Source organism: Phalacrocorax carbo, chromosome 1 (genome assembly GCF_963921805.1).
Source record: "Phalacrocorax carbo chromosome 1, bPhaCar2.1, whole genome shotgun sequence".
NCBI classification, from domain to species: Eukaryota; Metazoa; Chordata; class Aves; order Suliformes; family Phalacrocoracidae; genus Phalacrocorax; species Phalacrocorax carbo.
In genome coordinates this window covers 115,870,754-115,892,077 of record NC_087513.1, presented here as the reverse complement: position 1 = coordinate 115,892,077, position 21,324 = coordinate 115,870,754, and the positions used below count along the sequence as shown (strand labels likewise).

General features: G+C 39.0%; 1 protein-coding gene across 2 annotated transcripts; it reads right to left on the bottom strand.

Moving 5' to 3' along the window:
• Positions 1-241: 241 nt before the first annotated feature.
• IFNAR1 (interferon alpha and beta receptor subunit 1) lies at positions 242-21,165 on the bottom strand. 2 transcript variants are annotated; one of them, XM_064470932.1, is made up of 11 exons: positions 21,007-21,165; positions 15,911-16,031; positions 14,067-14,260; positions 13,234-13,391; positions 11,975-12,122; positions 10,926-11,040; positions 9,867-10,066; positions 7,908-8,062; positions 6,890-7,043; positions 3,380-3,507; positions 242-1,976 (listed from the first exon to the last, which is right to left on the bottom strand). In XM_064470932.1, exons 1-11 carry the CDS (start codon positions 21,113-21,115, stop codon positions 1,749-1,751), a joined length of 1,710 nt encoding a protein of 569 aa, XP_064327002.1. In that variant the 5' UTR covers positions 21,116-21,165; the 3' UTR covers positions 242-1,748. The 2 variants fall into 2 exon arrangements, with proteins under 2 accessions (XP_064327002.1, XP_064326994.1); XM_064470924.1 differs by having other exon boundaries at positions 3,380-3,534; positions 21,007-21,164.
• Between the last annotated feature and the right edge of the window lie 159 nt (positions 21,166-21,324).

Sequence of the window (21,324 nt, the reverse complement as noted above, 5' to 3'; positions counted from 1 at the left end):
GGGGAGGTGTGAGGAGCAGAAAAGGCCTTGGCTCTGTGTACGCCCTGCTCAGCAGTAAATAAAACATCCCTGTGTTATCAACACAGTTTCGAGCACAAATCCAAACCACAGCCCCATGCTAGCTACTGTGAAGAAAATTAACTCTACCCCAACCAAAACCAGCATGCATGGGAATTTCCTAAGTATCCATGGTGTAGCTTCAGCATCACTACTTCAAAAAAACGTGGAACCAAGAAAGGGATAAAGAAGTAAATGTGCAAAATTTATTAAGTTCTTTGATGAACACAAAACTTACAAAATTACATCACTTCTTCAAAATTAAAAAAAAAATAAACACCAACTTTGCTTGTTAAACAGCCTTCATTGAGCTCAAAACCAGTTAAAAATCAATCTCATCATAAAATAAGGTACTTAAAAAAATTACTTCAAATTGAAACATTATTGCAGCATATCCTTGTAATTTGTACAAAGAAAAGACTGTTGGCAAAATGAGACTAAGCTGGAGCAGCTTTGAATGACAAGCAGCCTCACCATTCCGTTAAAAGGCATTTTCTAAATTCAACTTGGGTCCTTCTAGTTACAGAATTAAGTTTCCTCCTTGTTAAGAGAGATCCACATTTCTAAATACAATTCAGTTAGAAGTACTTTACACTTCTGATTACATAGTTGGGAGGGGTGTGGGGAAATAATCAAGAATATGCCTCTTAACATGCCTTGTCATTTAAAGTAACAGTATTTGTAGGGGAATAGACAGGGATCGGCGACCGGAAGATCACGGGCTGTGACGGAAAGATAGACTCCTCCCCATAGGAGCGGCAGGAACAGGAAGCGCAAGAGCCATATAAGCGTGTGACGCAGCCAAATAAACGGACATTTTGTGTCCATCATATTGATGTCTGTGCATCACTGTCCCCAGGGTGGGTAGAGCCCTGTGTCCCGGAGATATGCGGCCCAAGATAAGTTCTCCCATAGAAGCGTAGAGCAACAAGTATTCTTCAGTTTTTTCTCACAGCGCACATCTGGCTTGCACGTTTATTTTTTGTCCTAAATGTTGTGCAAAACAATTTGACCCAACCTCTATTTACACTATGAAATTTTTCATTACAATAAAGTGAAGCAAAGTGCTGCTTCCTTCCTGCTGCTTCCCCTCCCCACATTTGCCCAGATTACTGAGTGCTGTGAGAGAAGAGCACCCTGATGCAGGGACGCAGATACACGAACAAGCAAGCGGGCGCTGGGAGCATCCCGCAGCCACGGCCATAAGGAATTCCAGAAGAGGGCTCAGAGAAGCCACCTCACAGAGGCCACTGTAGTCTCTTTGCATCTTTTGCATCTCTCTGGCCGGGCTGAGCCAAAAAGCATTGCCCTTGAGGGGGCTGGAAGAGAACGTCAGAAAATCTCTTAACACTGTATCCAGCATTAACTTCCTTCTGCCTGTGTAAACCTAGTAAGAGTCAGTACTGGAATTTAAGGCTTCTGTCACAGTACACACTGGTATTCAAACCAAACCTCTACGATAGCGAGAAACTTCTTGTGGAACTGAGCAGGCTTTTGCTGAGGTTATCATGTTCAAGTATATAAAGCGTACAGATCTGCTCCTCTTTACGCAGATGGTATTCTTTTCATCGTATGATGAAAAGTCTGTCAATATGCTGTAAGGTATGAGGAGTCAACTCTGTTTTAACTTCAGTCAGCTTGCAGCAGAAAGGGTACATAAGCCCAAGATATGAATTTTACTTTCTTGACAGTTACACTATTTCCTTTTCTAGTGTTCCGACTGATGTTTTGCTCCCTGAAGTATCATCATCGTTAGAATAATTTCCTGAGTCTCGACTGCTCTGTTTAGAATGTTCGTAGTCTTTAAAACCAGTTTGATTTACTTCTTCCATGATGATAGTCTCAATTATAGAACAATTTTCTATTGGTTCTTCTGTAGTTGACAGATAAGGACTGCTTAAGAGCTGTCCTCCAAAGCCCTGCAAAAAGAGAAGCAGAAAAGAAAGAGATGAACATTCATACATAATACATAAATAATGATTCTGCTTAACACCACAGCTGTACAACTCTTGTTCATCGTATTCAGTAGCATCATGAGGTTTTCTACCTACAATACACCATTTGTTTCCCTAAATTCACAAACTCAAGGTTAGGATGAAGTTTAGTTGCATTTGTATAATCGAACACTAAAGAATGACTCTAACATTAATCTCAACTCTTTTGCTATGCTCACAGTTGTCAATCATCTGTGCAATCGCAATATTTCATTGATTATCACCTTATGAGGGCGCACAAGAACTAAAGGAAATTCCTACTTAGGAACACTTTCGAAGATCCCATGGTAGCACGGGAATGACAAGCGTGTGTTTGCAAAGTCTACAAATCATTATCAGTTATAAAGCAAAGTTTGAAAGAAGAAAGAGAAAGCGAGCTGCTTTAGCAGGATACCAAGCCTTATACAGCTCTCAACAATGCTTTCAATCTATTCTCTGAAGTGGTCATTTATATCAAATCCATCACAAAAGGTTCTAAATATGCACTGCATTAATTATGTTACCAGTATTCTACTGAACAAACCAGCTAAAATGCTGCCTTACAAATAACTTAAATTCAGATTAGCCCTTGTAAACTGTGAGCCTGGTTTTAAATGACAACTTTATTCAGAAAGCTTTGTGTACTACCTATCCTAGGAGCTTCAGTGAGAAGATGATGCATATTAGGAAGACCACACACTGCTCAACATCAGTGTTCTGAGAGACAGAAGAAAGCACAGTGAAAAGTGGTTCTTGCTACATTTCAAAATACACCTATACTTATGTGTTGCCCTGTTCATTCCACAACAGGACCCCTACTAAGTACTAGCTGTGCCAAGCTGAGCTGGAAAATTGCACATCTGCCTTTTTAGAGACCATCCAGGCTGCTAGGTCAGGAGATGGTAGAAGCATTTGCTGCCTGCTACACTAAGATTTCCTCTAAAGATTGGGCTTGCATGTTCACCTCCTCTGAGTTTTAAAGGATGGCAAAAAGGCTAGAGGATGCTCTTTCAGGTAACACAATGGGAGAACATTTCTGGTCTCACACAGCAGGGCAAAAGTACATTATCACATTGGGTAGACATGCATGCTCTCTGGAATGAAGGACTGTTAGCAGCACTTTTGCACACCCATAAAAGTTAAAATATTTGCTAATTGTAGAATTCTAGAAATTGATACTACCCATTTTTTCCATAGGAATTCTGGCACTTCCTTAAAACCTATACAACTAATCTTGGCATATCCATAAGACCACAGGATAACAGATAAACACCTTTTCAGAATATTTTCTATTAACTTTTCTAAAAATACATCTGTTTAATGAATGAGAAAAATACATCTCGTCTTACCTCTATGTTCAAAGGAGGCTGGCATGACGGGAAGAACACGTATTTGATTTTGTTGTAGGCTTGATACAGGGCAAAAATAAGTGGTGTAGCCACCAGCAAGACGGCAACCAGTGCAGTTACAAATGTTGCTATAATGATCAGTGGTAAAATTTTATCTGAGGAAGTGAATAGTACCTATTCAGTCTACGTATTAATAAACCACAAAGATTAAAGAACAGATTATCTCCAAATCAGCTACAGTATTTATCATAACATTTCACATTTCCACAGTACTGTACCCAGCCACGATGAACATTACAAATATGTTGCCATTGCAATATCTTAGATAACCTTATTAAAAATACAGCGCAAAGTATTTATTCAATTTAGGAACACAGGCATTGCAGAAGAATCAGAACCAAGATCCAGTTATATGTCACTATTTGACAGCAAGACAAAAAGGCTGCACATAGCTACCATGAAGCACTTGATGTACAGAGATCTGTTGCGCTATTGCTTGTGTCCAGGGTCTAGCCCCAAGGAACATAACGTGTAATTTATAGAGCGCTCTCTTTTATCAAGGCAGAGATATGGGAATAAGAATTCCCATGAGATACAGAATAAGGATGGGCAATGACTGTAGTCAGGTTATTTGGCCAAGAAATTATTGGAGTGCCTAGACTTGCAGGGTCTTCAGGGGTCCAAAAGCAGGGAATGTTTCTTGGACAGGAAAGGAACACCAATTTTAAGCTTCAGATGACTACAATGCAGCCAACAGAGAGAAAAAATGATCTTCCGATGAGCATCTATTCCTTTCAGATACTTATCTAAGGAGAAATCAATCCTAAGGCTATTCCAGTTATTTCCTACACTGTAGTCTAGACACCAGCTCAGCACAAGATTTTAATTTCTTAGTATAGAAAGGAGAGAAGAATTTCACTTCAGTGCTCAAAGATGGTGTCATCACCTTGATGACACCAAGGTGAGTGGTGCAGTTGACTTGCCTGAGGGAAGAGATACTATCCAGAGGGACCCTGACAGGCTTGAGGAGTGGGCCCACAAGAACCTCATGAAGTTCAACAAGGCCAAGTGCAAGGTCCCGGACCTGGATTGGAGCAATCCTCAATATCAACACAGGCTGTGGAGAGCAGCCCTGAGGAGAAGGACTTAGAATCACAGAATCATAGAATGTCCCGAGTTGGAAAGGACCCACAAGGAACATCAAGTCCAACTCCTGTCCCTGCACAGGACAACCCCAAATTTACACCACATCTGTGAGGGCCTTGTCCAAGTGCTTCTTGAATAGCATCAGGCTTGGTGCCGTGACTGCCTCCCTGGGGAGCCTGTTCCAGTGATCCACCACCCTCTGGGGGAAGAATCTTTTCCTCATATCCAACCTCAGCCTCCCCGGGACATCTTCCTGCCATTCCCTTGGGTCCTGTCATTGGTCACCAGAGAGAAGAGATCAGTGCCTGCCCCTCCTCTTGGGATACCGGTTGGTGAAAAGCTGGACATGAAATGACAATGTAAGCTCACAGCCCAGAAGTCCAACCCTATCCTGGGCTGCACCAAAAGAAGAGGTCAGTGGGTGGAGGGAGGTGATTCTGCCCCTCTACTCTGCTCTGGTGAGACCCCATCTGGAGTGCTGCATCCAGCTCTGGAGCCCTCAGCAAAAGAAGGACAGGGACCTGTTGGAGTAGGTCCAGAGGAGGGCCACAAAAATGGTCAGAGGGCTAGAGCACCTCTCCTAAGAAGAAAGGCTGAGAGAGTTGGGGTTGTTCAGCCTGGAGAAGGGAAGGCTCCGGGAAGACTTTATTGTGGCCTTTCAATATTGAAAAGGGACTTATATGAAAGATGGAGAGAGACTTTTTACCAAAGCCTGTAGCAACAGGACAAGGGTCAACAACTTTAAACTGGAACACGGTAGGTTTAGACTGGATGTAAGGAAGAAATTCCTTATGATGAGGGTGGTGAGACACTGGAACAGGTTGCCCAGAGAAGTTGCGATGTCCCATCATTGAGAAGTGTTCAAGGTCAGGTTGGACAGGGATTTCGAGCAACCTCATCTAGTAAAAGATGGCCCTGCCCATGGGAGAGGGATTGGATTAGGTGATCTTTGAAGGTCCCTTCCAACCCAAACCATTCTATAAGTCTATGGTCCTGCATTCCCATATTAACCCAGAAACTGTGGAAAGCCTTCTAACAGGATAGGCTCAATTCCAGGTCATAAATTGGGACATTAAGGTAGCAGGAGTTTACATGACAGAATCCAGCTTTTGACAGTAAGATATTGTAGTCAAAGAAACGTTTTATCTGTATAGGCATAAGCTATTCAGTGCTTAAGTTTGAGAGTCTTGCAAGCTTCCTTCTCCCCTCTACTATTCTGCTTTGCAACATATTCTCTGGCACTATCTCTTACAAACAAACAAACTGAAGGGAGTTTGAATATACTAAAATGAATACATACCAGGAGACACTTCACAAGGAATGAAGATGTGACAATTGGGTCTTTTTATCTCTATTTCCAGTTAGTATGGATGTTCAAAGAATGAAAGATTTCCATACTGAGATATAAGAACGTATGGGAAGTACAGGGCATGACCTGTATGACTGCATCTCTATAGAGAGTCTTGAATATACTGCTTGGCCTTAAACAGGCTCATTATAATGGAAGGATATAGGGAAGACTAATAACTAACTAGTAAAATAGATTAAAGAATTTCTCTTACAAAGGTAAAAAATGTAACATTTGTTTCTTTTTAGGCTGGATAAAGACAAAGCAGCGAGGACTACAACATAAATGGATCCTAAGAGCTTAAGATGTGAGAAAGTAGCATTACTATTATTACATTTTCTTAGCTTTAAGTCAGTTTGGATATTTAGTAATTTTTCTAGTGTTACAGCCTGTTAATAGAAGATAATTGGTCAAATGGTATTCAACAGACAACTTGCTCTTATTTTCTGAGTAAGTGTAATCCATCTACAAATGTATTCTCATTTTGCACAAAGGTGAGATTTCAGCTATAACGAGTCTGATGATCTGTCTCCTCACACTTCAGCACAGGACTTTTTAAAATTTAATTAATTTACAGAAGAATTAAGACAATTTCAAGAATAAAATATTCTTGAAAACATACCATTTAGTGATTCCTTGCACCCTCCTAAAAATACCTTGAAAGAACTGGAAATTAAAGCTTGCCTATTAACAAGTCTTTGTACAGAAGTAAGTTTAATTCACTGTCATTACAGTTATTAATCTGAGAATTTCTAAACTGAGTTGTGTCATGGTATAACCAGAATATAACTTTGATCAGGTCAGAACAGAAGCAGTTTATTAGTTTAGCTATAGAAAAGAACACAGAGCAGCAAAGTGACAGACTGCTGATATGGATCTCTGCCCGACTTGGTGCCAGCTCTGTGAGGCCATTAGGTCATGCTGCAAATATTTTTTAACTAGTAAGACCTGCAAAGGCCTATGAAGGGCTAACAATTCTACTTCCAGAGGTGTAACAATTCCCCAGCTCTTCCTACCTCCAGGTGTTTTGATGCATTCCTCTTTGCTGTAATGACTGCTTTTGTTGTAAGCTTGTGAGAATGCTTGTACTTTTACACAGTACAAAGTTGAGGGTGTTAGACCAGAGACTGTCCCTATTGTCTGTTTTATTGCTTTCATTTTTACTTCCTCCTGAAAAAGGAAAATTGGAAGAATAAGATGTACATTAATAGTACAAGAGTCATTCAAATAGATTAGAATTTTGGCCTCTGCTAAACAAGTAATTCTGTAAGAAACTAGATACTATTCTGCACTTGGATTAAATAAATAAAAGAAACCACACAATTCTCTCCTTAGCAAACACACTCAGGAAACACTAATTGGCAATAACCAACTGCTTTCGCCATACTGAAATTTTACAGTTCAAAGCTGTGTGCAATGTGAAACTTCCTCCTGTTGCAATTTTCTTCTCTCCTTCCATGCATTTACACATACACCTGTACCAATTACTGTAAAATATTTTACTATAAGAAGCATTTAAAGAACATGGAAAGATCCATTAAAACAGGAACATTAGGACAAATTAGAACGTTAGGACAAAACATGAAAAGCATGCAAGACTTCCTTGTTTTATGATACATATAGCCATAAAACTGCAAATACAGAAAGAAAAGAATTTGAGGGGCCAGAAGCTACACTGATTTAGACAGTGCAGAGTTGTACCATAAGAAAGGTGGCACCACGAGAACCCTACAACTTCTATTCAAAAGTGAGCCATTTAGCAGCTTGTAAAAAACTCAGTGCAATTCTGCAAATCACGACATATAGCCACATCAGTGGAAAAAGATTAAAATCTCCATTACTTTGTGATAAAAGTTGTCTTGACCAGCTTTTAAAAAAAAAATCCTTCCCCCCAAAAATACCCCAAGTTGATTGCACAATTGATACTCCCTCATTGTGCCTTTTTGAAAATAAGCCTCTTAAACACTGAGTCTGTGTTCTCCTCAAGTTGTAACAAATTTTATATACTGTTTTAAGGATTTAACTAGTTCATACCTCATTATTTGATGAATGCTTCCAATACAGAATCCAGTAAGACAAGTCATAATGGTCCCTCATGGCTTTGTTCTCAGGTCCTCCTGGAGGAGAAATCTGGATATGGAGCAAAACATCACTGATGTCCACCTTTACACCAGGAGGGCCAATTTCATCTTAAGACATTAAAAAAAAAAAAAAAAAAAAGAGGAAAAAAGTAAGACTGAAAGAATACAAATAAATATATTGCACAACATACTATAATTTAAATCTATGACATTTTTTAAGAAATATATTCTGAGAAGTCCAACTTGACTAATAGCTCTATTCAGAATCTCAAGGCCTGAAAAATATTTTAATTATGTTCTCTTTCCAAATTCATATGTTGCTTCTGCAAGTTTCAGTGATATGAAATACACAGACAGTGGGATTAACTCTGTGCAAGTCAAAGTGAAACGACTTAGCACTTCTTAATCTCATCAGGGTATGAACCCTCTTTCACCGTTATAGTACGGTTGAAAAGTGAGAAGCATTACAGGTTTTGTTTTCTTTTGTTGAGTTATTTACCTAGGTGTCCTGGCTTTGTCTGGGATATAGTTAGTTTTCTTCATAGTAACTACTACAAGGCTGTTTTGGATTTGTGCTAAAAACAGTGTTGATAATGAGGAGGTATTTTAGTTGCTGCTAAGTAATGCTTACACTAGTCAAGGACTTTTCCGGTCCTTTCCACTTTTCCATGATCTGCCGGGCGCACAAGAAGCTGGGAGGGGGCACAGCCAGGACAGCTGATCCAAACTGACCAAAGGGATATTCTGTAGCATATGATGTCATGCTCAGCACAGAAAGCTGGGGGAGGAGGAGGAAGGGGGGACTTCCGGAGTGATGGCGTTTGTCTTCCCAAGTAACCATTACGCGTGATGGAGCTCTGCTTTCCTGGAGATGGCTGAGGACCTGCCTGCCCATGGGAGTGGTGAATGAATTCCTTGTTTTGCTTTGCTTGTGTGCACAGCTTTTGCTTTACCTGTTAAACTGTCTTTATCTCAACCCATGAGTTTTCTCATTTTTACTCTCCTGATTCTCTTTCCCATCCCACTGGGAGGCACGGAGCGAATAAGCAGCTGGGTGGTGCTTGGTTGCTGACTAGGGCTAAACCATGACACTGGGTCACTCTTATCTTATTAAAGAATTATCTAATTACCAAGAGTTGGACAATGGAAAGCTGATATGTAGAACAGCTATTGATTCCATCTTCAATATAGAAGGCAATGGAATATTACCCCATATGTTAGATAAAAAAGTTATCAATCATAAACATCAAGAATTGTTTGAAGTCAAACATTTTTAGTAAGGTCGCGTTTCTCACAAAATCAAAAAAGTGCAAAGATAAAAATAAGTGCCATTTCACTCTGGAGAGTGTTACGTATTTTTGACTTAGATGTCACTATCATTTAAGACCGCTTTTTCATTAAGCTCTTCAGGGTTGAATGTCAATGTAATACTGCTTCAGCACAAAATTCAGGGGTGCACTGTGCAGGTGTAGAGAGGAGGAAGAGATGAGAGTAGATGCAGAAGAAGATAGAGGCGGAGGATTCCAAAATTATTTGATTTTGGCATCATTTTTCTGAGACACCAAGAAGTGCTCTGTCAATGGCAAAAGTCAGACTAGAAGTATTTCCAGTACAATCTCACACAGTGATTAATGTAGTATACAGTGAGATTATAAAATGCCACATAATGCTTTGTGGTTTAATTTTGTAAAGCAAATGATACGATTAAATATAGTGAAATACTGGCTGTGCTAAATAGAGAAGGCAATGGAAAAACTCCTGTTTAACTTGATGAGGCTAGGATTCCCAACACAGTTTCTGTAGGGCAATTATGCATTACCTTTCATTAATGTAGCAAGTTTCTTTCTGCAAATAATAGCATTAGGTACAAGCCTGTTGAGAAATTAAAATTTAAGAAAACACATTTGCTTACTTATTCTCAGAGGATCCACTTTTACTTCATTAGATAAACACGATTTATTATATTCATTCATGGCCTGCACACGGAGATAATAAAATCCATCAATATTGATGACAGATGAGAAATTGCATTGTGTATCAGTGATGTTTTCACATCCGGGTACATTGAGCCACTTCTCAGAGTAATCTTCATAATATGCCTTTAGATACCCACTGCAAGAGATATTTTAATAGTTTTTGATGTAAGATCCTTGAGCTCAAAAAAAAAAAAAGCAAAGTCTCTTCACTTCTGCTACATAGGTTTTTTTATTTTTGGAAGAATGGGCCTCTTAGAACACTTTTCTCATTTATAACTGAAGCAATGAAGGTAACTGCATCAGGAAATACAAATTCGTGCTTGAATTTTTTACTGAGGCTTGATTATGTATTTGTTTTAGATATTTTTAAAATCCAAGTTAAGATTTTTCACATAGTTCTATTAAGTTAATTATTTTTCAATCATGCCAAAGGAATTCCAAAAGAATGCTAGAGGTATCTCTCCTCTTCACTTAGATGCTGGCCACAATAGTTGCCCAATAACTGGATATTAAGATACGGGTTTATAAACACGATGGGATTTTTTCCATGTTGGGATCTGACCAGAAGCAATTAAATATATTGACAACTGAAACCGCGAACGCCTCCATTTTTGCTCACCCCTAGTCATCTCATTCCCTCATATTCAAAAAGATAGGAAGCAATGCAAACTCCTCATATTCAAAAAGATAGGAAGCAATGCAAACTCCACATCTTTTAAAAACATTACTTAGCATATATTCAGTAGTCCGTTCCATTCAACACTTCTTTTAAAAGAAGAGGCCTAGTACCCTGAAATTCTAGGATATGATGTTATATGCAATCCTTTTAAAAGCCACACTGTGTCCAGATGAGGTATGCAATATTTCAATGAACACATTAAGCCACTTTTGCTAAGTATTTCACTTTAACTTGTAATAACTATTTGCAAAATACAATGGATGGCATTTAGAATGACACAACATTATTAACGAGGTATGGAAATAGTTTAACTCACAGGAGATACTGTACATTGTAGCTCACATACTGTTTATACTGATTATTCCAATGCAGATGAAATTTCATATTCAAAGCAAGAATGCTCACATTTGTCGCACAGAAGGGGTCACTCACTGGTCAAAATGAAAAGGAAACCCACAGTTACTGAAAAGCTTTATGTTATGTTCAGCAGTTTTTCACTGAACAGGCATTTCTCATGTAATGGTCAAGGTACACTTTCAATGATTAAAAAAATTGTCTGTTTTCATTATAAGGATGGTAAATCAAAGTGTGATATACACAGCGTATTAAGCCTTTAGTAAAAAAAATAGTTAAAAGTCAATTCAGAAAAAAATAAGTACAGAAACACTGAAATTAGTAGAAATAAACTAGTTCAGCAATAACTCTGAGGAAAAACATGTAAAATACATGAGTAAACAAAGTAATGTTGATGCACCATCCGTTCAATCTGTTTGACTTCCTACACTCCCATGCTTTTGGTTTTTTCCTGAAATACACATGTGAAAGTACTTAAACTGACATCTGAACGGCACACAAAAGAATTTAAATTTAGACATGCAAAACAAGCAACTGGTGGCAAACTGCCACTAGGCAATTCTTCAGATTCTGTAATAATAAATTCACCAAGGCTTGCATAAAACCAATATTTGTTTAAGCTTAGCTCAACTTTATATGCATTCATTTAGTGCCAAGTATACAAAGGGCTTTTATTTTGCCTACATACACATCCCTTTCCCCCAATTCAAAGTCACAAAGTAAAAAATATGCAGTTTTCCAAAATACAGAAAGTAATTTTTGTAATCCAAATTAATGGACAGGATTTGCCTCACAGCAAAAACCTTTTTTTGTATTATTAACACTAATATTGATACGTAACGTATTTTATATTGATTTAAAATAGAAAATGTATTTAACTGTCAAGACTGTTATACCAAAATGAGTAGGAACTTGGCACTTCTGCCTATTTCTATTGCTTTAGAACAATTTTACTTTCCAAGAGTTTAAACTTGAGTAATCACTTTAAGATAAAACAACTTTACTCTGTACCTTTACGGGTAGTTTTTATACAATGAATGGGACTGAATAAGCCTTCTTGCGTGTCCAAATAAAGAGTTGCTTGAACTTTGAAACAATAGGTAGTATGCGGTGCAAGGTCATCAATTATGTCATTAGGAAAAATACTTAGACTTCTGAACTGTAAGAAACAATTGCAAACAGCAAATGAGGATAACTGTTCTTCCTGATGAGCTGATTTTTTAAAGTACCTCTTTTCTTCCCCAGGTTTCAGCCCATTTATATAATATGCCAAAAATGCTAAACTAGGGAATGAGGGACAATGTACAAGCTGAATAAATGCTAAAGGGAAGTTTCCAACTTAGCCACGTGATTAAGAGGAAGGAACATGTTGTGCTCCGCTAACACATGAAAGCAGGGAGGGACTGCAGCACTGCTCTACATGACACAGCTCACCACACAAATATTCAGGCATTCAGAAAAGAAATAGTACACTTCCGTCCCTCACTTCATTGAATGAACACCCCCCCACCCCCGCTACCTCCCTACTTTTGGTTTACCAGAATTTTCAGCGACTGACCTTTGCACACAGCTTGTACTTAACTTAAAGCTTTTTCCCCTTTTTTCTGATGTGTAATGGTTATGACTAGGTCTTCCAAATGACCACAGATATCTCTTCAATTCCTACCCTAAACTAGCTGGCACCTGTTCCCCTAAAAGTATTTTAAAAAACCAAAAAACAGACAGACAATTTCTACCTTGGTCTTTACAGAATAGCTGTATCTGCTGTGCAAGATGTGCATTACGGCTTGGAAACTTAGTTCACAATTACAAGACCTCAAAATAGTTCCTAAAAACCCCAACCTAAAATATAAACCCAAAGAACTTAGTTAATGACACAGGACAGTGTACCAACACCTGTAGTCAAGCTATATGGTCTCAGCAAGACCTGTACATGCTTCTTCGCACTGCCTTGAACTCTTTCCCTTTCCTGTTCCTGCTGGCTGAGGGCAGCTCCTGCTCAAACACATCTGAGATGCTTTCACCTTCTTCCTCATGCATCGGAAAGTGGCTCCAGCATTTAACAAAAAACCAAACTCTTATCACAAAATATCTAATACAATCCTCTAGTAAAAACAAAACAAAAAAAAGAACCCCCCCTCCCAGTTTTTAAACTGCATAGCAAGTTATACACAGTTACATTATTAAACAATTCCATTCTAGAGCATGAAGCAATTAAAGTACATCTCTGACAGTTATGTTAAAGTTAAAAAGAAAAAAAGTGATCATACCTCTGCATTTGATGAATTTTCCCAGAAAACCAGATTATATTTAAAACTTGTTTCATCTATCCACATTTTTTGGACCTGATTTGCTTCTGGAGGAGAAACCTTAATTTTTATTACTCCATTTGTGGACTGCAACTTTAATCCTGGGGGACCAATCTGAGCTGCAAATATTAAAAGAAAAAAATCCTTTCTTTAAAAAGCAAATACCAAAAGTGTCATTTACATTAATAAAACCACAGTAACTGCCTATGGTATCTTATTTTCAATTATTTTAAGGCAGTAACAAGATCACAGTAATTGCCCATAGGATCTTAGTTTTCATGGATCTCAAGCAGTATCTAATAGAAATCTAACCTAACAGACAGACACCATTACCTAGTTCTAAAAGCAATACAGTTAAAATGCAATATTACTAGTGAATGTTTTCCAGAATCTGCAGCAAAAATCAATATAAGTTATTCAGAAACATGTAAGGCAAGAAACCTAGCTCAAGCAAATCAATCCAACATTAAAGGAAGGCTTCAGTACCATACTATACTCTAACTACTGAGAAGTCATAAGGGCAGAAGAAAACTTCCAGAGAAGTCCACAGTCAAAAAGATTTTTCTGAAATCCAAAAAAATACAGTGACAGAAAATTATGTCAGAAAACCAGCATCACTTAGAATACTCTCCCCTTTCCATAGAAGGCAAAATCACAATATTCCAATCTGCAAATACCTTGTATTAGGTTAATGTGGAAAAAACCACTAGCTCATGTTGTTACGCATTTCTTCCTACAATGATGTGCTGAAAGGCGTTTAACTAAAAATGTTACAGTATATAGGGAGCTCATACCTATAGAATACGGAACCATGACAAAAATGCTAGACCACGGAGACACTTCTTCCCCTCTTTCAGCCCTTACACGCACATGATGTTCGTCACAGTATTTGGTTATTGCTGAGGAGAAGTCACATTCCATGCAAGTAACTTTTTGACACCCAGGCAACTCCTTCCATTCTGTTCCATTTGTCTCAAAACTTTCAACCCTGTAAGAAAGAAAACACCCCAAAAATAAAACCAATATGCAAATTTAAGTCTTGAGATTCTTTTTGCATTTCTTCTTCATGCTAATAAATGCCACACCGTTTAATGCTGTTTTATCACCAGCACCAGCGAAATCAGTGGTATCTACTTATTTACCCTGGAATTCATATCGCCATTTAATTCATTAATTTAATCCACTAATTTATTAGTCTAGCCTTATTACCAAAGGTTAACTATCAGTCTGCAAAGTCTGATACCAGTTTGCTTTATTCACCATGTAAACACACAGTGTCAGAAAACAGCATCAAAGAACTGCTAAAATCCAGAATTATATCCTTAGTACGTGATCCTAGTCTGGCAATGATTTTATAATTCATTAGAAGAAATTTAAAAGTCTTGATGGCAAGGAGTGCTTAAAAGAGCATAAAACCAGCAAAAAAGCCCTCAAATCTAACATTAGCAAGGGATGTAGATTAGGGGAAAAGAAAAACACAAAGGAGAACACTGGTGTTCACCACTAAGTATTGGAATAATTAGCTTTACAGAAGCTATTTTTCTTGTGAGTTAACAGACGTCTGTACCTTACTTAAGAAAGAGAAATTTCATACAGAGATAAAAAATGTGGTGACCAAAAGAGGCACAGACTTGTAGTAATTGTTTATCCTCAACTCTTATTTTTCAGACCAGTACTATATTTTTAAAACAAAACTATTTTCAAAGCACCTGTTTCTCATCTACAAATTGAAGGTGAGCTTTTTTTTTTTTTAAATCCAAAATCGTACACTAGGAAATCCTACAATCAAGAACTTCTTAAGTGATTTTATCTTAGAAGTGTTTTTTAATATTTACTTGTCAGGAAAGTGCCACAAAATACCAAATGTATATGTATATGCACATGTAAGTATTGGTATATGAAACAACTGAAGAACACCAAGCAAACATTTAAGAACAAAAAATAAGTTGTTTCATCTGGTGATTAAAATTTGCAAATGAGAAATCTGGATTCATAAACACTGACAACTTATTCAAAAGCTACACTGAAAGTTCTCTCAAATTCTCTCTGTGTGTGGCCACAATGTAGCTTAATTAAAAAAACCAAACCAAAACAGAAAACACACACCACACCACACACACCCCCCAAAAAAAACAGAGAATAAATATACCCAAATACTACATTTCTAAGTGTACTGGTGAATCTCCTCAAAGAACCACTCCAGTATTAAGCATTACTACCAAGTGTGTTCTTCATTTATAACATGTCATTTTCAGTGACCAATCTAATTTTACATACTAATTATACAAACAGTTCTGGTTTTGGCTGAGATAAAGTTAATTTTCTCACTTTTACAATTCTGATTCTCTTCCCTGTCCCCTAGGGTGGGGGGGAGGTGGCAGGGGAAGGGAGGGGAAGGGAGGGGAAGTGAGGCAAGTTCTGTGTGGTGCTTAGTTGCTGGCTGGGGTTAAACCACTACATGAAGAAAGGGCAACACTAGGATTCCGCTCTATTTCAAGTCTCCCTGGCCTCTACCGGATTTCAAAAAGTCTCTAGAAGTTTTACATGGCAGTATCAAGAAGCATAGTAATTAATTAATATGCTCTCCTACACAAGTAAGTGTCAGACATTTCTGGCTCTGAATAAAGTTACTACTTACCACTGGTATTCTGCTGAAAAGGTCACATCGGTATCATTCCCAGTGTAGTTCCACCTTAGAGTGAAATTTGTATTTACAACATAGACCTGAATATCCTGTGGACTCTTCAGATTAATTTGGCCTACAAGAAAGTAACATAAAGGTATATAAAGATTAGGATAAATAATTTGTACATAACTTAATAATAACTTTTGTTAAAAAAAGTAGAGAGTTATAGTGAAATGAAATAACAACAAACATAAGAGTTAAGAAAACCCCACAGTACTCAAAAGGCACTTCAATATATAGCTCAGGAGCTATGCATCAGGCAGCTCCTTTGCCTATTTGACTACACAGCACTGTCCTCAGCACTTAGTCTTTCACCCCACACCACTTTAAAAAAAAGTATATACAGCTGTAACATTCGAGGCTTTTGTTCACTGTCATGGGTTGATTATAAGCAGTCTGAATGCATTTAAACCAATATTTTATTGTGGTTGGATCCAACATCTGGATCTCAGCTGCAAAGTACTAGTGATTGACGTAATGCTGTCATTTCATGGTTGCAAAACAGACTGAGCATAGTAGACTTGTTTTATGGCAAGTGTTATTGCCATAAATTCAACATATTGAACATAAATCCCTTTCAGTGAGGTTTTACCACATAGCAGATCTTGTATCTTGCTCATGGTAATCCTGTGTTTTCTTTTAACACAAAGACCAGTGCATAAAATTACTTACGGAGGGCAAGGGCTAAGTCTCGGGACACATATAAGAATGTCCATAACATCAAGGGAAGGACCAGCTCTAGAGTGCCACTCTCATAAGCAGACAGTAGAACAGAATAAGGCAGAGAACGGTGACAAGGACAACCCAAGGTACAGAAGAGCTTTTGTCCTGAGAGGAATCAGACTATGATTCTTCAGCTGGACAAGGAGACACTGGGGAGGATGAGATGGATCTACAGACACCTAGTGAGTGGCATGGCGAATGCAAGCGGCAAAAGACTGCTGTCTTAGCACAAAGCTGGAAACAACACTGCTCAAAATAAACACTGCTGTGCTCTAAGCAAACAAATGAAACTGCTGCTTCACTGAATACTTAGTCAATCTGTGGAATTCCTTCCTCTAGGACTCTGTGAATGCTCAACTCCTACCTGGCTTATGAAGATAGAGTCAAATACAAAGTCTCAACACTATAGATTGCTGTAACACTACATTGTGAAGTATCATCATATACTTGTTTTTTTAATTCTTTTTTACTCCACCACCAACCACTGCTGTAGATGAACACTGGATTAGACAGCCTTTTGGCTTCATCCGGTATAAAACATTGCAGCAAAAAAAGAAGAAACTCCAAACCCCAACAATCTCTGCCGATCTATCTCAAGCTTGATTGGGTACTTTCCTCCTTGCCCTGGTCAGAAAACCAAATTATTGCTTCAGAAAGATCTCCCAAGTCTTGACAGATAACCCTGATGTTCCAAACTATCTTCACCAGGAAATCAAATTTCTTTTGGAAACCAAATTATTTTGGAAGCCAGGAAACCAAATTAAAATACCTATTTGTTGAAGGTTCCAGGTCACAATTTTGTTCTTTCATCTGTTCACTCCACCTCCTGTTGCAGGTAAAGAGAGGGATGTAATCAGAGCACCAAATGTAATTTTATACTCTGAGGAATGTCTTTGGTTGAAATTTGTTAAAAGTTAATGATCACCAATTTGCATTTTAACACTTCCTGATCACCCATTCATATATTGGAGGCACAGAAACTGAGCTGGAAGAGACCTTGCACGACAACCTATATTTCACATTGAAGAAAGGAGGTGGCCAGCTCTATGTACATCATCAGATATTTGTGTAGAAGTCTTACGGTTTCCACCACTACTTAATCTAATTTCACAGGCCTCCAATCTCCTGAAATATTTCACTTTCCTTACCATTACAGATTAAGGACAGCTTTCTGCAAATCAAAAGCAAAGAACTCCCAAATCAGATTTTCTAGTAGATTCTATTGGAGGTCTGGGTCTTTGCAGAACAGATCCAAGTTTCCTTACAACAGGATGCTTGCTTAGTTGTTGCTCATAGTCCATGGACAACAAAGAGTTTACAGACTGTAAAACTCAGTTTAACCTACATCCCCTCTAAGCACATTTAGCCCACGTACTTTTTGTTTACGGATATTAAAGCACATTATCTTTACATCAGACCTATCTGAAAACTACTAACAGTAATAAATAGATATGATATATGGATAGATATGATCATAAACAGATATGATAGACAAATATCTAAATGAATTAAATTTATCTATAAATAGATAAATAGCTAATATCTAATAACAGATAAAAAAGAAAACTGAATGGCAGCAACAATTCTTTTAGCTTTCCTTTTAAGATGAATTTTCTAGCTTTCTGAATGACTTTTATTGTTCTCTTTTGTACTCTGGTTGAACTCACTTGAAACGGTATACTTCAGAGAATTACAGTACTCCAGCTGAGGTTAATAAATGGAAGTCTAGTTTACAAGACACACAACCTAACCTTTTCATTCTAATTAGTACTGCTGTCCCGCAATACTTTTTGCATTTTCTACAGTGTACCACATAATCTTGTACACATAAATTACAAGGCATTGTAACATTGCATTCCTCCCGCATCCCAACTGATACTTAGACCATACTTTGTTATCCTCTATTTGCCTAAATATGCAGCCCTGCACATGTCCTTTTTCAATACCACTGTACTTTTTTCTGGAGTATTTCTCCAGTTTGTCAGGATACTTCTCCATTTTGTCTACTTTTCAAAAGAGTTGTGAGCTCCTCCCACTTAGTTATATGTGGATTTAATAAGCTTGCACTGTTCTATCACACAGATTATTAGCAGGTCCCCACTTGATGGATCCTTCCCTCTTGACAGTAAGCTGTAAAAATTTTTTAAGAGCTGGAAAAATCATACTGAAGCAGTTTAATGCAGATTATTTTTTCCAGTATGCTTAAGAGACTAGTATACAATATAGATTCAAATGCAATACTAAGCCAAAATACATGCAATTGGAGCTCCTTTATCCACATAGCCTTTTATTTTAGAATAGCAGAAATTCAGGTTGGTTTACCATGACATTTGTTCTCAATACTACAGACACACGTAGGTGATCCACCCATCCATCCTTTCACATAATACTCCCTGTAAGTGTTTTGTGTTTGCTTTGCTAAATTAATTTCTTAAATTCCAATGAACAGCAATCAGGAATGAAGGAGGAAACTTGGCAAAGTTTAATTACCAGAGAAATTTCGTGATTTAGCCAGAAACCAGATATGCAAAGTAATATCGAAAAATCAAGACTTCTTCCTGGTTTGTTTTACTAATTATTAAAAGACAGATGTTTAAAATTAATTCATGTTTCTTCACTTAAGCGTGATGACACTTTGGTGCCGAGGACAACATTGTAAGAGATTAGACTTTTATGGGAAGAAGAGATTAAAGACGAGAAAAGCTTTTAGCCCAATTGCCTATTTTCCTTCCCCTGCCAAATTTTAATAAACTAAAATAGAAAACTATTCTAATAAATAAACATCACTACTTAATTTATAATATTTTAATATTTTCAATAAATAACAGTTAAAAATAACAACAGTTATATAACATTATGGAATAACAAAAGCCATTCAACAACAGAAGAGAGTAGTCTTAGCAAGACAGAAATATACTCTCTCAGGAGACAGTGAAGGGGAAATCCCATTAAGAGTACATAATGGCTTCCTGCTTATCACATTAAGCAGGCAGTAGAACCAATGGAAACTTTAACTCAACCTTCCAGCCCAGAAAGGAAAGAAAGCCTGTTATATTCAATAAAAAAAAAAACCACAAACCACAACCAAACACGCACCAAAAGTGACCCAACTGTTATCGGTTCCATGGGCAGAAAGGTGCTCTAGAGAGCCACGGAAAACTTTTACTGCAAGAACTTTTATACAGGAGCAGCAGAGAGGAACTGCTGATTTTGACAAGGCAGAAGGTGAAAGGTTACTGTAGGAGAGCAGTTACTTCTAACTCTAGAAGTAGTCTGGGGAATGTTAGTCATTTGCTATAACGCGTGGGTTAATCAAAGTATCTGCAGGTTATCACAATGACTCCAGTTTTGGGATGGGATTTGGGGCTGATGCACAAAGAATTCACCTACAAACCAAAGGCTGAAAGAAAACAAAGAGAAGAGGTTTCAGAGCTGCTCCTCTGTCCGAATCCTACCATGAAGGCAAAGCGTGGACCCCTGAACACAGCCTCTCTCTAGTCGTCTTTTGGGTATCCCAAACTAGAACAATACAATCTTATACACAATTCAAGAGTTCAGGTGGCATCAGAAGCAGCATGCACACACTAGGCCATTGCCGTAATGTTCCCATTATCCAAACTAGCTTAGCCCACATACTCTCTGTTGCATGCCATGATGTCCTGTAAACATGCAGAAAAGTAATTTACAGCTTGTCTGGGCTGTACAATCCTTCCCTTTTAGAAAAGGTTCTGTGCAATAGCTGTTTCTTACTGCTTCAGGATGTAAAAAGAGGCGCATGTTACTATGCTGTGAGATGAAACCTTCATTCTGCAAATTTACTTCTCTCATTTCTTATTTGTACTTTAGGGTCTGGCCGGCTAGACTGAGACGCCTTTCAAGCCAAGCAATACTATTCAAAAACCTGTTTGCCCCACACTTAAGCTCCAGCCGCTACCATTCACAGAGCAATGAAGCCTGAAGCAGACGAAATGAAAACAGCTACTTCACAATAAAGACCAAGGCGCTCGACGGAAACCGAGCCCCGCTCACCCACGCAGACACACCCATCCAGACCCAAGGCCCGGACGCCGTTACATCCCCAACGCGGCGCCAGGCAGCGGGCTCCGGGACCGCACCGACCCTCGCAGCGCCGCAGGCCGAGGCACCGGGCAGCCGGGGCAGGACGGAAGCGGGCGCGCCGCGCAGCCGCACCCCTCGGCGGAGGGGCTGTCGGGGGCACCCAGCCCGCGCCACCCGTCTCCCTGCGCTCCCCCTCGGGAAGCGGCACCGCACCAGCCGCCGGGTGCCGCGCCCTGCCTTGCCGTGCCCGCTCACAGGGGACCCACCTGCGCAGCGTGAGGGCAGCGCGACCAGGAGGTAGGACAGCAACGCCAACACCACCGCCGCCGCCACCCTGCGCCCCACGCCAACCGCCGCCGCCGCTCCCTCGTCCATCCGTCCCCCAGCGCAACCAGCGCCCGCACCGTTACCGGAAACGCTGTGCGGCCGTGCATGCGCAGGCAGCCTCCGCGCCGCCCTACCGCCGGGGGCAGGGAGGAGGCGGTGCGCGAAATGTCGGCGTGCTGCCCGCTAGGGATGCGAATTCTGTCTGTCCCTGTAGCGACTCGCTACTCCGGGAGACTAGTGTGTTGTTCCCTTTCTCT

Bases quoted from the DNA above. Each gene is read 5' to 3' on its own strand.
- IFNAR1 (XM_064470924.1), bottom strand. From the start codon at position 21,115: ATGGACGAGGGAGCGGCGGCGGCGGTTGGCGTGGGGCGCAGGGTGGCG. The intron at 13,392-14,066 runs GTATGAGCTCCC...TAATATTTGCAG, and splicing joins CATGGTTCCGTATTCTATAG to CTCAGATTGGTCCCCCAGGA. The intron at 1,977-3,379 runs GTAAGACGAGAT...CTCTTTTTGCAG, and splicing joins AGCCTCCTTTGAACATAGAG to GGCTTTGGAGGACAGCTCTT.